The sequence below is a fragment of the Phyllostomus discolor genome, chromosome 8 (assembly GCF_004126475.2).
Source record: "Phyllostomus discolor isolate MPI-MPIP mPhyDis1 chromosome 8, mPhyDis1.pri.v3, whole genome shotgun sequence".
NCBI classification, from domain to species: Eukaryota; Metazoa; Chordata; class Mammalia; order Chiroptera; family Phyllostomidae; genus Phyllostomus; species Phyllostomus discolor.
The window spans coordinates 51597548-51612647 of NC_040910.2; the positions used below are offsets into that span (position 1 = coordinate 51597548).

Below are 15100 nucleotides of genomic sequence, written 5' to 3' on the forward strand. Positions count from 1 at the left end.
AGCTCCACACGAGCAGGGACCCCATCTGTTCTTGCCAATCACCACAGTGGCACCTGGCCCACAGTAGGTGCTTACTGAGTATTTGCTAAAGAACTGTGGAATAAATCACATGACCGTGTTTTCGTGGAGCTAATGGTCTGGTTGGGGCTGGGCATCAGCTGTGCCGGGATGCCAACTGAAAAGGAAGCGTGAGTCTCCTGAGAGATCCCCAGAGTCGCCCCGCTGCCCTCCTCCCTCTGGGTTAGGAGCGAAGCTGCAGTGGGCGCTGGGTCTGTGCCCACGGGTCTGTGGCTGTCAGTGCTGGGTAGGAGGACTAACTCAGCCCCTGGCCTCTTCTCTTCTCTCCAGCTGCCTTCCTCGGGGACATCGCCCTGGACGAGGAGGATCTGAGGGCCTTCCAGGTGCAGCGGGCCTCGGATTTCAGGCAGCGTGCAATCCGCAGGTCTTCCATCCGAGCTGCAGGTGCACCGGGTACAGACTGACCCTTTGATGTCCCCAAAATGGGTTCTAGAATTGGAGAAACAGGGGCCCTCCAGGCTTCCTGGGACAGAGGCCATGAGCTTGAACCCAGCATAAGGGCTTGTCCTCCCTTAGGATATCTTTATCCCTTCCCCAGAGGAGCAGCAAGTGTAGACATTCCTGGGAGCTAAGAACCACCATTCTTTTTGCTCATGGTTTACCACGAACTTTCAAACACATTAGCTAAGTTGACTGTCCCCAGCTGCCTGCAAAGGTAGGTGTCAGGACAGTTCCCACTTTATAGACACAGACACTGAGGTTCACGGAAGTCATGTGAATTGCTCAAAATGATAAAGCCAGTTGGTGGTAGAGCTGCGACAGGAACCAAGCTCTCCCTCCAAATCCGGGGGCTCTTCCCTCAGCACCATAATTCCTCCTGGCTTTTTCTTCTGCTCCCACTTTGCAAGCTTTTCTATATCCTTTAAGGCTTGTCTTAAGAGCTTTTCTTGTGAAAACTTCCCTGACAGCCCCCCAGACACGACCACCTCCATCTTCTGTGTCCTCTTGGCCCTGTGCTTACACTGCTAGCGTCTCGCTCCTTGCTCCTCACTGCAGCTGTGCGCATATGTGCAGGTCTTCCCAGCGGGATGCGGAGCTCTTCCAGGTCAGGGGTGGGTTCTTCTCTCTGGAGGTAGTCCAAGCGCTGGAGCTTGTGAATGGATGGGAAGAACGAGGCCTGGGAAAGTTCAGCTCTGTCCAGCCTCCTCCCTGCCCTGCAGTATGGTCCTGCCCATGGGTAGGCCTCCATTGCTGAAGGGCGTGAGCGCTCACCTGGGGCCTTTTCTGGGCATGCTCTGGTGGCACCAGCCAGTTGTCTTGTCCATCATGAGGGAGGACCCTTGCACAGGCTGCCCATGGAGTGAGAGTAGAACTACCTCAGGGGGCAGCTGGCACTGAGGGTGACCTGGGGCCCCTCACTCGGCCTTGGTGGGCACTAGCAGACGTGGCCCAAGGGGAGGGCAGCATGGTGGAGCCGGATCCCAGGGGCCTGCCGCTGACCCACCACCGGACTCTGGGCCGGTCTTTGGCTTCAGTTTCCTCATCTGTCAAAGGTGGATGGTGACACTCACCCCGTTTGTCCCAGAGAGCTCCTGTGTCCAATGAAAACGTGTATTTGGGAACACTTAAAGAAGACACCAAGTTATGTGTGCGTCCCCAGCACGAAGGCTTATTGGATGAGGAGGGGATGTTTCCCAGTCTCAAGTCCCCGCAGTCCTAGGGGACGAGCGCACCATCTTTCTCCTCGTCTGCTCAGCAGCCCCACCCCGGCCCTTCATGATAGCTGCGAAGGGAGCTACCTAGTAACCTTATGGTCTCCATAAAGTCACCGAGGACTCTGACGTAGCCAGTACCGCGCCATTACTCCTTGGAGAAACGCGGCTGCATTTCCACCAGCCTCTTTCACAAAATGGTCGTAACTCCTCAGAGCGCAGCCCTGCCTTACGTGTGTTTCTGCTGACAGACACCTTTGTAACAGGCACTTGATTCGTGGACTCTGAACTCACGGCCGACGGCGCGGTGACTTGTGCCTCGGTGAAGCCCGCCCCATGCGTGTATTTTCTCTGTAAGGCACAGCACAGCCTTCTCACACGTATGAACACTGGGCAGCACTTCACTGCAGGGCGGGGAAGTGGAGCAGGGGCTCATTTTAAACAGCAAAATCAACAGAAAAAGCGGAACAGTGCAGAGAACACGGCACTAAGCAGACTGAAAAACACGCTCGTGTACAGTCAGAGAGCTGCGGCGGCCTCGCTGGGGAGGGGTGCGCAGGGGTGCTTGCGCGTGTCAGCGGGTGGCCCCAGGGCTGAGGGAGATAAGGAAGGACAGGAGAAGCCCCGTTGGGGCTGGTTTTCATATCTCCTAACTCGTTGTGTCACTACCTGTGTACCCGTCTCATGTCCTCCATCACCTAGTGGATTACAAACTCTCTAATGACAAGATCAAGGTCTTGGTCATAGCTGAGTCACCCTAAGAATCTAATACAGTGCTTTGCTCTTAGTAGATGCTCAGTTATGTATTTTTAATTATCTTAAATGCCTATGAAAACCGAGTAACTAAAAAAAGGGGGAGGTATGTAAAAAATGTTTAACCCTAGAAGTTGCAAATAAAATGAAAACACTGAACTCAATCTAGGAGATAAATAAGAAGGATTATTCATAAAAGTAAGTTTAGATGTGGTCTAAATGGTGGATAACTCTCTACCATTAAACTCGGCTTTAAGTTAAATTTCAAATAAAGTTGTCTTGTCCACACTTTAAAAAAGAAAGAGTTAAGGCTACAGATAAATCGTAATGAGTGGGTAAATAGGAACCCCCCCCAAACAAAGATTGATCAGAATTGTTTCCCGCTCCTCCCTTCATTCACCTGCTGCTGATGACGTAGTCTTTCGATTCCAGGAAACTCCTCTGTCCCCAGCTGCCAGCACGCCAGTGGGCAGCCTCAGAGGAGAAGCCCAGGGAGGTGGAGAAGCAGGTCCCGGAGCCGGCGGGCAGCAACGTCCAGACCTGAGCGTGTGTGGCCTGATGGGGTCATCCCCTTTGTCATTGGGGGAAACTTCACAGGTGAGGCCAGCTGTGCCTGGTGGTATAAGTGGTACCTTCTGTCTGTCAGGCGGGGACTCTTGAGCAGTGGGTGGAGGTGGGCTTCCTGGACAGTGCGACAGCCTGGCCTCCTCGTCCTGGCAGGCAGCCAGAGGGCAGTCTTCCGGCAGGCCATGAGGCACTGGGAGAAGCATACCTGTGTTACCTTCCTGGAGCGCACTGATGAGGACAGCTACATTGTATTCACCTATCGACCCTGCGGGTGAGCAGGGGCCCCTGGGCACTGCACACCCAGCTGTGGCCCCAACCCATGTTCTGCCCTGGGCTCTCCAGCTGCCCCATCTGGGCACAGCCCTGTGTCATCCGTTCCCTCCTGCCATGGGGCATCTCCCCAGGAACCGCCCCCGCACCATGTGGCTGTGACCCCAGCACGCAGCTCCACCATCCCCACTCAGGCCCTTCCCCTACCCCTCCACTCCCCGCCCCCCCGGCAGCCTAGCCCGGCCCCTGAGTGGATGCACTCCCCCAGCTCGGGACCGCCCCCCTGAGCTGGCCCCGCCCTCCAGGTGCTGCTCCTACGTGGGTCGCCGTGGTGGGGGCCCGCAGGCCATCTCCATTGGCAAGAACTGCGATAAGTTTGGCATCGTGGTCCATGAGCTAGGTCACGTCATCGGCTTCTGGCATGAGCACACGCGGCCGGACCGGGACCGCCACGTCTCCATCATGCGAGAGAACATCCAGCCAGGTATGCACTTCACCTGGCAGGTGGAGTGGGGTCGGGCCCAGTGGCTCCTGACCCAGCGCCCTCTCCGGGCCCCTGCTGGGGTGGCATGCTCGGTCAGTCGAGCCATCACCTATGGTCAACCCAGCACGGAGTCCCAGCCCTGACCAGGGCCCCAGTTGCTCCAGACCCCGCCCCCCCAGGTCCAGGTCCTGGACGTAAGGACCCGAAGCAGCCACAACCCAGCTGGTCTTCAGGATGGGGCTTGGGAAGGGGTCAGCCCACCACCCCATGCTGCCTCAGCCTTTCTCTTCACTTTTACCCAGTTTTCTGCTCTGTGACTATTCTGTTCTCTAAGGGCTTTTCTCTCTCCTTCTCCTGGCTACACTTCCTTGCCTCCCTTCCCATTTCCGCCCTCCCTCCCAGACCTCCTCCACTGGTCACTGCTTTCATCTCAAGGTAGTTCTAGAAATGGGCACTTCCTTCCCATACGACCCTGGCCTTCCCTGCAGCAACTCCTCCTTCACCCCTCCCCTCTGCCGGACACTCTTCTGGAGGCCTGCCCCTCCCCCAGGCTTCCCTTGACTTCTCCCCTGACCCTCAGGTAGGGGAGCACCTCTCAAGTACTGGAAGACCCTGTTTCCCACCCCCACACCCTCTTCCTGGTCTTCCCCAGGGCAGGAGTATAACTTCCTGAAGATGGAGGTCCAAGAAGTGGAGTCTCTGGGGGAGACCTACGATTTTGACAGCATCATGCACTACGCCCGGAACACGTTCTCCAGGTGAGAGACGGTCCTGCCCCTGCCGGGATGCCCAGCTCTGCCTGCTGTGGGCCTTCCACTTTGCACCAGGCTTCCCCGCTGGGTAGTCAGCAAGGACAAGAGAGGGTCCTGGGCAGCCACAGCCCCCACCCCCTGCAGGGGACCCATGGGTGCTACCTGTCTTGCGGTCTTCTTGTACCATGGGCCCGCGGCAGGGCTGAGACTCAGAAAGCTTAGGTTCTTCCCTAGAGCTGTGTGTGCCAAGTGCACTGTGGGGCTGAAACCCAGCTGCTCTGTGAGTGGCACTGCACTGAGGTCCTGGCACTGTGTCTGCCCAAAGGACTGAGCGTACCCCTCCTCTGAAAACCACAGGGGGACGTATTTGAAGGGGGACATATTTTTCTAATTGGGAGCACTCTCATCTGAACTGTCTGCCTTTTTCATAATTGGCTAATTTGCACAAAGACTGACTCCTGCCCTGGACCAGCCCCTCGCCACCTCACAAGCACATCCACGCCTACTCTTTATCCCGGCCCAGGTTCCCAGAGTCAGAGCCGGAACTGGAGGTGATGAGCCAGCCTCCCTGACCCCAGCTTCCCGTCAGCCTAGTGTGGCAACCGACTCTTGTCCTCCTCAGGCGTTTTCCTGCCTCGGGCCTTTCCCATGCCTGGCTCTTTCTTCATCCTCTGTCTGCCTCCTGATCTGTCCCAGACAGTGGCCCTGCCCCCTCTCAGCCCTACTTCTAGACCCACTGTTCTGCCTCCAGACCTGAGGGACAGCCCGAAGGAGGCGGTGAGGTCATCCTGCCCCCACACCCACAGCCCCCTTCACCCCACCACATTTCCCACCACATCCCTCTCCACCCCCTGCAGAGTCCCACCCAGCTGGTGTGAGTCAGGGGCCCTGGGGAGGTGGAGGGCTGCCTGCTTCCCCTCCTCCCAGATGGCACCACCCAGGCTTTCGAAGGTAGGAACTAGGAGGACAGGAGATACTAATGGACCGGGAGCTGGTGGGGCTGTCCCCAGGGTCTGGTCTGGCCACGGTGGAACCTGCCCTTTGGCCTTGTCAGAGGCAGCTATGCCAATAGGGTAAAGCTTTGGTGCCAGGTTGTCCTAGGACAAGTATAGCCAGGGCTGAATCAGCCCAGGGGCTGCAGACGCAGGGGCCGGGTGGGGCTCGAGACACGTCCAACGCTCTCCTGGTGCTGGGAGTCAGGGCCAGACTGAGCTGGGCACCAGTGGGTCCCCAGGGCATCCGGGGCCTGTGTTCCCGACCTCCCAAAGAGTTCCTGGGGCACCCCCAGCCTCTGGTGGTGTGGCTGCCACGGAGCAGGGTGGCTGCTGGTCAGTGGGCAGTATAATGACATGGTGAGACGTCTCCACCCGTCCCTGACCCTGCTGAGGAATGTCTGGGCTATGGCAGGGTCGTGACCTTGGGTGCACACAGGCACACCACCCCCCTTCCGTCAGATTCTCACCCAGGTCTGGCTTGTCATCCTCAGGGGCATCTTTCTGGACACTATTGTTCCCAAGTACGAGGTGAATGGCGTGAAACCTCCCATCGGCCAGAGGACTCGGCTCAGCAAGGGTGACATTGCCCAGGCCCGCAAGCTCTACAAGTGCCCAGGTCAGGGCAGGGAGGGACGGGCCAGGAAGGATCGGAGGGCAGGGCCCTAGGCAGGCAGAGGCCAGGACCCGGGACCAAGAAGGTTAAAAATAAAACTGTGAGCCTTAGAGGAGGCCTGGTGGAAGGGGCCCCCAGGGGGGGGCCATTGTTCAAGTTATGGACCAACGGGCTGGGATCAGGTGGTGGGCCCCACACCTTCTGAGGATCTGAGTGAGTGAGGGGCACCAGGAGCAGGAAGTAGGGAGAGCAGAGCAGTTCTCAGGGAGTGAGGAGGAGTGAGGCCCACCAAAGAGCCTGACCTTAGCTTGGGATCCTAGTTGCCTTGACAACGGGGCATCCTGCAGCACTAGGCGGGGAGATCGGATGGTGTGAGCTTATATCTGAGGAGAAGTGGGTGGATCTTAAAGAGACAGGACCACCCCAGACTACCCCCCTCTCCTGAGCCATTTTCCTCTCCTACAAGAATGCCAGGGTTCAGGGTGGGGAAGCCAGAAGTTTGGGGGGATTGGCCTCCTGCAGCCAGCCCCCCAGTCATTCCCTTTCCTTGACAGCCTGCGGAGAAACCCTACAAGACAGCACAGGCAACTTCTCCTCTCCTGAGTACCCCAATGGCTACTCGGCCCACATGCACTGCGTATGGCGCATCTCTGTCACACCTGGGGAGAAGGTAACTGAGCATCCCCTCCTCTGCTGGGACCGCATGTAGTCAGTGTGTCTGTGAGTGACCTACCTGGGGACAGAAACACATCCTCCTCATAAGAATGACGCAGCGCCACCGTGAGGAGGGCCTTCCCGCAGTAGTAGTGAATGAAGGCTGGCTCACAGATGGCACGCACTGTGCACCAGGCATGTTTCTAAGTGTTTCTGAGATTCATTCACAGGCTTTTCCTGTGGAGTCTGGACCTCTCACCCACTCCAGGCCCTTCGTGTTCTTCGTGTTTTTATTGCTCCCAAGAGTTAGCTTTAAGACTATTTCCCTCGGTTGCAACATGGTACTTAATGTACTACTACAGCCTTGAGTAGCCTTGAGCTGAATTAGATTTTATTACTGGTCACACTGTTCTGGCTCAAGACCATTTTGAACCAGAATTGTACCCGCCAGTAGGTAGCCATCCTGCCGTGAGCTCATCTGGTAAGCATGCCTCTGGGTCTTCGGAACCCGATCTTGGATCAAACTGTCGACTAGGACATGGCCCAAAGCAGACCTAAGATCTCCCTCTGAACTGACATTGACCCATTGATGAACAGGCTTCAGGCAGAGTCACCCACCTGCTGTGACACCACTTAATGGCACTACCGTCCAGCCATGTCTCACCCCCTGGTTGACCAGGGTGTGAGCTGCTTCCAAGACCACACCTTTGCCACCTTTGTATCCCTGTCACAGAAAGTGGTTAAGAAATGCCTCATAGGTAGATGGGTTGCCTTACCAAATCAAGTCCACCGCTCCACTAGCTACTAAACCCTCCCCCTTTTTAAGAAGGAAGTGAGATTGCAACATGCCTTGCTTCAAGTGAACCCAGGTTGACCCCTAGTAATCAAGTGTTTATTTTCCAGATGGTCACAGCTCATCTGCTTAATTGGGGATTGACATTCAGCTCAGTGGTTTGCAGTTCCCAGAATTTACTCCAAAACCCTCTCCCAGCACACACACACATGCCACATACACCTCTCTTGAAACTGGGGAAGGTTTCGTTCTGAGTTCCCAAGATTTCAGACACTAATCACATCTGCAAACTATTTGTCCTCTGAAGTCATTTTTGAGCCTAGACACTGGAGCTAGCTTGCAGAGGGGCTCACTGACTTCCCTTATGTGTTACTTAGCTCCCGTTTCCTTTCCAAAGGACACTTACTTTATTTTTGTAATTTGAAGATTATTTCATTAATGACAGACTTCTGCTGAGGGTTGAGTCGTTCCATCATCCGTCTTCATCAGTGTTCTACCACCGTCCCTCAAAAGTGAACTCTTCCTTCCTTTGTTCTTCTTCTTGTTCTGAATCCAACTTAAACATTGCAGTCCATTTTGCCGTTTTGTGCCGACCATGCCCTGGCTTCCTCCATCCCTCTGCTGAGGGCCTTCATCATTCCAGCCTTTGCACATGCTGCTGCAGATAATAATATTAATAACAACTAATGATTATGGAGCATATGATTGGCCAGTCATGTGTTAAGATCTTTATGTGTTATATCTTTTTAAAAACAATTTTTTAATCCTCACCCAAGGGTATGTTGATTGATTTTAGAGAGAGGGGAAGGGAGAGAAGGAGAGAGAGACATCGATGTGAAAGAGGAACATTGATCAATTGCCTCCTGAACACACCCCAACCGGGATCAAACCCCAAACCTAGGCATGTGCCCTGACCAGGGATCGAACCCACAGCCTTTTTGTGTATGGGACCATGCTCCAACCAACTGAGCCCCCTGGCCAGGTCTATGTGTTATATCTGTTGATTAACAGAATAACGTTATAGGCCAGACACTGAAGATACCCTCATTTTGCATGAGAAAACAAACTTGGAAAAATCAAATAGCTTGCCCAAGATCACATAGAATCTAATGATGAGACAAAAGGCTCCACTTGCAATACGATGTGTATTCTAAAGCCCTGTCTCATTTCAGCAAAAATGGGTGCCCACCGGTGCCTGGCACTGGGGTGAGAAGGGACAGGAGACAGCCCGAAGCCCTGAGGAGTGGAGGGCAGTGCAGAGTGCCGCTTCCTTTCCTGTTCAGGGGGTTGCAGCGTCCTCGCATGGATGGAACCTCCACTAGAATGTGCTTCCTCCCCAGTGTTGCGGGCTGGCGTGGGCTGGCCCTTGTCTCTTGTGGGCACCTGGCCTCGCCCCAGGAACGTCTCTTTGCCCTGGCCTGCACCCTCCATAATTTCCAGAAAACCCCCCATCCTTTTTCGGAGGCATGCCAGGCTAATTAAAAATGCCAGGTTAATTAATGCATGATTGTAGAAAAGCAAAAGATAAAGCCTGCCCACGGTCCTGGATGAAATTGTAGAGTTGTAAGTGAAGTGAACTGAAGATGAACCCTGGGGACAGGACATTTAAAGAGCCTGCAGAGGCTGGGGAGCCGGAAGAGGGTGACATCACACAATAGTAATGGCCACTCTTTGTTATTTAACAATTATATGCCAGGCATCTTACATACATGATCTCACTGTTCCTCCAGATGTTTTTGTGATGCGGGTAGGATGTCCCTACTGGACAGATGAGGGAGCTGAGGCGGAAGACCTGAGTCAATCTGCCTGCCTTTGCACAGCTGTTGTGTTGGAACCAGCGTCAGCTCTAGGGCCACCTGGCTCCAAAGTCTACGCTCTTTCATCAGCGAACCTTACATAAACCCACCTGTGCGAGCTGATGGACTTTGACATCTCTTTGGCTGCTGAGGGGTTGTTTTCCACCAGTCCCTAGTCCTCAGCTTATTGCCAGAAATGTGAACTATCCAATATAACTGTGCAAGCCAGGGGTATGTCAAACAGGAGAAAGAGCCACTTGGGAAGGTTTCTCTGAGGGTCCCCCAGTCTCTACACTGCCCATGATGAGCAGCCACCCTGAGGAGGATTTACAGTGTTTCCCAGGCAACGAAGCCAGCCTGTGTGACCACAAAAGTGATTTCAGAGGGAGGTCATGGTTGCATGTTGCAGAGGAGCCAAGAAGATAAAAACTTAAAATGCCTTTTGGATTTCCCAGAATCCACCCTCATTCCCTCCCTGCCTTCTGGTACCCTGCCTAGCCTTCAAGGTCCAAAGCAGATTCTGCTCCTCTGTGACGCCTTCCCTGCCCTCCGCCCCGCCCTCCAGTGGACAGAGAGGACCCTCCCCTCCTCAGCAAGGCTGGGCCAGGCCCTGTCTGCCCTGCTTCTCAGGCGCCGAAGGGTGTGGGCATTGGGGATGGAGGGAAAGTTGATGTTTGGTTTTTGCACAGTGGTTGGGCAACTTGATTGGCAGCCTGAGGCGGCCCGTGGAGTTGTGGTCAAGGGTGCAGGTTTAAGAGACAGAATGCCTGGGTTTGATGCCCGGCGGTGCTCTTTACCAGGGAAACTGCTTAACCTCTCTGTGCCGTTGTTTCCCACTTGTAAAGTGGGCCTGGAGATAGCCCCTCCCTCACGGGGCTGAGGAGGATTACAACAGTTGGGCAACACAACGTGCGTAGAGCTTCGCCCATATAAACTTAATTCACCTATAGTGATGTCCGGTGTGACCCCTCGGCCCCATGGGATAGGTACTGTCACCATCACCGTCTGGCAAAGGAGGCAGTGGGGGCTCAGAGGAGTTAAAGGTGGGCCAGACTGAAGCCAGACTGGGTGCCCGAGGGTGGACGTGTCCCCCCGTTCCTCCTTGAGAGCGTCCAACAAACATGAGGATTGCTTCTCGCACGTGGAGGGTACCCAGAGACTCTGCACCCCGCACTCCATCCCACCCGCAACTGTCCTCCCCCAGGACCATCATTAGGATCATCTGCATTTTTCAGACGAGCACACTGAGGCACGAAGTAGTTGCATCGAGCCACCGGCCCAGAGTCACTAGCCAGGAAGTGGTGGACCTGGCCAGGTTTTCTTTGGCAGCAGGCCGTGTCCCTGCCACTAGAGCACAGCTGTTTCCACATGACAAGTTGTTACAACGTTTAATTAGACACCTCCGGTCTCAATATAGCCCCTGCTGCACCTCCCTGTGGGTGCCCCAGCCGCAGGCACAGGTCCCTTCCTACGGTGTCGGGCAGCCCCTGGGTCCTCCTGCCACGTAGATCTTGGGTGGGCCCTTTGGGTTTCTGCCGGCTGGGCGAGCGTGGTTTCTTCTCCAGAGGGTCGGAGCGGATCTACCCCAGACAGAGCCAGGCTTGTTCCCGAGGAGGAGGGGCAGTTGCTGCTGTTCTTAGCGCAGCCGCTGAGCAAAGTGAGTGGCAGCCCAGACAGGCCACACAGAGCAGTGGTTATGGGTGTGGGCCTGGAGGCCACAGTGCCCTCGCTCAGCCCTGTGCATTTCTTCTTCCATCCAGCAACTCTTTAAAAGGTACTTTTGTTTTTTCTTAGACGTAAGGTAGCATGTGCATGTTGTAAAAATTTTGAGCAATCTAGGAATAGGGTAAAAAGTGAACATTGTCCCCTTGATCCTCCTCCAATTCCCATTCCTCAGAGGTGACTGAGCATTGGTAACACTCGGGATACCCTTCCAGAACCTTCTGGGTACATGTGTGGTCTTCTGTAACGTGTGCTTTGCTCAGCAGTAAGGCGTGGCCATCAGTCCCTGTCAGCACAGGCAGGTCTGCCTCAGTTGCCATGGCTGCTTAGCGTGACACCAACTCGATGTCCCTTAATTTAATTATTTGACAGCACCTGCAGCTGTCTGGTGATGGATGTTAATTTAGGTTTTCCCAGGTTTTCAAAAATGCCGCCGTGAGTATCTTGGAACTGACATCTTTATACACTGCGGCTAGTGTGTCTGTAAAACAGATTGTTAAAAGCAAAATGCTCTCCCAGAAATATTTATGAAGTAACCACTACATGCTACTCCCCAAAGACACCGTAGTGCATGAAACTTCCTCTGTGATCACATTCACTCGTTTTCTAAAATGATAAAATATTATGTAATGAGACACGGGCTCCATAGCTAGAACAGACATTCCATTTCAGTTTTTTTGAATGCCAGGACTTGTATTTTTACAACAACACACTCAATGATGATTAATAATTACCCAGAGTAACGTAGTGCACGTCGTGGAACATGATCTCACTCGATGACAGACATCTCTGAGTACCACAGCTGATAAGGCTTTCCAAACACAAACACACTTAAGCTCACGAACCAGAGGAAAAGATGAAAGGTGGACCGAGAGTCCCGACTAGTGAGGAGGCATGTGAGGACGAGGGGGTGAAAGGCAGTGAGGGGGCCCCGTGGACTGGAGGTCCTGGTGAACTGGAAGGATTGTTGGCGCAGTGTACAGACGGAGTGAGTGAGGAAATATGGGGGCCTGTGGATGCAGAATGGGGTCCTTGAACTGGAGGCTGTGGATGAGGAGGTCTAGGGCATGTGCTATGTGTAGCTAAGAAGGGATAGAGAGGGGAGGTCATGTGATGGAGAGGCCAGGAAATGGGAAGGATCATCTGGGTCAGCGATTTTCAACTTTTTTCATCTGTGGCACACACAAACTAATTACTGCCATTCCGCCCTGACCAGCAGGGCTCGGTTGGCCATCGTTCTGCAAAGCAAAAGTTTGCCGGTTTGATTCCCGGTCAGAGCACGCGTGTAGGTTGCGGGTTTGGTCCTGGGCCAGGGCACAGTCCCCAGTCGGGGCACGTACGAGAGGCAGCCTATTGATGTTTCTCTCTCACATCGATGTTTCTCTCTCTCTCTCTTTCTCCTTCCCTTCCCTTCAACCTAGTAAGTAAATATTTTAAAATATAAAAGAATTAAAATTCTCTGGCACAGTAAAAATGCATTTTTGCCAGGCTTACAAAAAAATATAGGTATAATTTTGATTCATTCACACCAGACAGCTGTTGTGTTGGCTGTTGTCACTTTTTTATTTGACAACCTAAGGGAACAGAGGTTAGGGTTCTGACTAAACAGCCAGGTGTTGCATGGTTGGAAAATTCTTGGGGCACACCGGCTGAAAATTGCTGATCTAGTGGGCAGTGAAGTCACCAAGAGTTCCGATGGGCCCGTGCTAGAGTGTGACTGTGAGCCAGAAGCTCTTCCTGACCGGCTGAGGGTCGCAGCACCGACTGTGGCTGCGGACAGCAGTTGCCAGCACCTGCACTGGGTTCCTTTTCACTCTGGCCTCTTTTTGCCTCTGCCTGTGACTCAGCAGTGATCGGAGGGGAGACAGACCTTCTTGACCCCTTCTCCTCCAGGGAACCCAGCTGGCACCTAACAGGTGAGCCCCTGGGGCCATCTCGTGTCCAAGCACACACCTCACTGTTCACGGTGGGCTGTTCCCTGGAGTCTCTGCTTGTTGGACAGAGAACATACAACAGGCTTTGGAGCTCATTCTGGAAACTACTAAGAGAACAGTTTCCCTCCAGAAAAGTGTGCTTCTCCACCTGTTAATGTGCCCACCTGCGAGGAGAGTTGGTACTTAGCAGGGTGTCAGATGTCCCTCCAGGATTAGGTGAACATGTGATGAGTTCAGAGGCTGAAATGAACTCATGAGTGGGAGATGCTTCCGGCAGGGCCCGCCCTGAGAGGCAGCATGTCGGGTGGGATGTTCCTCCTGCTTTCACACACGAGGTGGCTGAGGCTTGGAGAGGCTGGGTGGTTTACCCGATGACTTACCACAGGAAATGCGGAGGGGGATTCAAACCCAGTCCACATGACTGGAGCCTGAGTGTGTTCACTGAGTGATCTTTCCACACATGTTTTGTCCTTCTAAGTGCTAAGCTCCTTGACAGGGGTGTATCTTAAACTCATTCAGGGCAAGGGTGAGGTCCAGGGAGGATTCCCCCATGCAGGGATCACGCCCCCCTGCCCAGAATCGGTGCTGAATAAACCCAGTGCTGGGGGGTGAGGGGGATGGCCGGTCCTCCCTCTGCCTCTTCCCCCTAGACCCTTAGTTCCCATTTCAGACGCCCAGTACTACCTGCCGCCTGGGCTTTCCTCTCCCCTCTGCTGCCCTGTCGGGCGCTGTGGTTTATCTGATTCAGGCTGAGCACAGAGGGCTGGGTGCACCCCGAAGCGACGGCTGCGCTGTTGTGCTGGCGCAAGCAGTACAGCGAGCCCGCTGGTCTTGTGACGCATTCACAAAGCTGTGCGTTTCAAGTGAGGACTGGCCCGGGGTAGCGGGAAGCATGCTGACTGGAACAGGCAGACAGCTGTGGGGGAGTGACATTGCTGTGCCAGGAACTCCTTTTTGAAACCCTTAACTACTTATTACCCACAGCAAACTGCCTCACCAAAGCAGGACAGTGGTCATGGGGCTGGAGGGCGAGGCCCATGAGGTGTGGGGAGCAATGTGACCCTTTTCCTCCTCCCTTTCCCCCTAGATCATTCTGAACTTCACATCCATGGACCTGTACCGCAGCCGCCTGTGCTGGTACGACTATGTGGAGGTCCGAGATGGCTTCTGGAGGAAGGCGCCTCTCCGAGGTAAGGCGCTAGCCCACCCAGCCTCCTCCACAGCTGCTTCCTTCTTAGCACGACTTCATCCTCCCCCGGGACACAACGCTTGGCCAAGGGCGACACCCTGCCATGGGAGCCCTGCCTGGGAGCTGCATCACTAACGAGCTGTGTGACTTTGGGCAAGTCCCTTTTCCAGTCTGGACCTCAGGGTCCTTGGTTCGGGCCTCCGGGCTCCCTCCTGGTGGCTGTGAGTGGACGGGCTGGGGGAGTCATCCGAGTCGGCAGGAATGGATGAGCTGTTCTGCGCAACCACAGTTCGGGGCGCTCTTCCTCATCCGGGACATTCAGAGGCTTTGTGTCCTCTGCGAGGTCTGGCCTGAGGGTGGCCGCAGCACTGCCTGGTACACCACGAGGGCTCCATGGCCCAAACTCATTTGCTCAGGGCGCTGTTTTCCTCAGGGGGCAGGGGGTGGTAAGTGGGAATGAGTGGGTCAGACCTGCTGGACAGAAGGTGCTTTAACAGACACGGAGTCAGGTCCAAGAGGGGTGTTCTGAGAGCACATTGGCAGCAAGCCCAAGGAGCTGTGTGCATTCCCCTTCTCCAGTGTGGGCAGGATCCCAAGTCGCTCAGGACCGTTCGTTGGCATCAGGGCCTTTGACCCACAGCCTATGCCTGCAGCAGGCCGGCAACCCCTTGCTCGTCATACTTCTCCCCCAGTTTTTAGCATTCGAGATTTCTTATTAGTTACGGAAAGCAGCTGTTACTACAACACTTCCTCTGCTGACAAGTGAGCGTTTCCGAGACTGAGGTTTATTTTTGTGGCTTCCATTCCGAGGTCAGACCCTCTGTCCCTTGCTGAAAGTTGGGAAACAC

At 54.5% G+C, this 15100-nt stretch overlaps 1 protein-coding gene across 3 annotated transcripts in view; it reads left to right on the plus strand.

Moving 5' to 3' along the window:
• Positions 1–15100, plus strand: part of BMP1 (bone morphogenetic protein 1) — a 38585-nt gene that overhangs the window by 7570 nt on the left and 15915 nt on the right. For 2 of the 3 annotated variants that reach the window (XM_028519362.2, XM_028519361.2), the window contains exons 2-9: positions 349–471; positions 2916–3080; positions 3204–3321; positions 3626–3804; positions 4457–4562; positions 6043–6167; positions 6719–6834; positions 14151–14253. In XM_028519362.2, coding sequence (XP_028375163.1) covers positions 349–471; positions 2916–3080; positions 3204–3321; positions 3626–3804; positions 4457–4562; positions 6043–6167; positions 6719–6834; positions 14151–14253 — 1035 coding nt within the window. Of the gene's footprint in view, positions 1–348; positions 472–2915; positions 3081–3203; positions 3322–3588; positions 3805–4456; positions 4563–6042; positions 6168–6718; positions 6835–14150; positions 14254–15100 lie in introns of those variants that run through there. The other variant, XM_036032667.1, reaches the window with a different exon arrangement.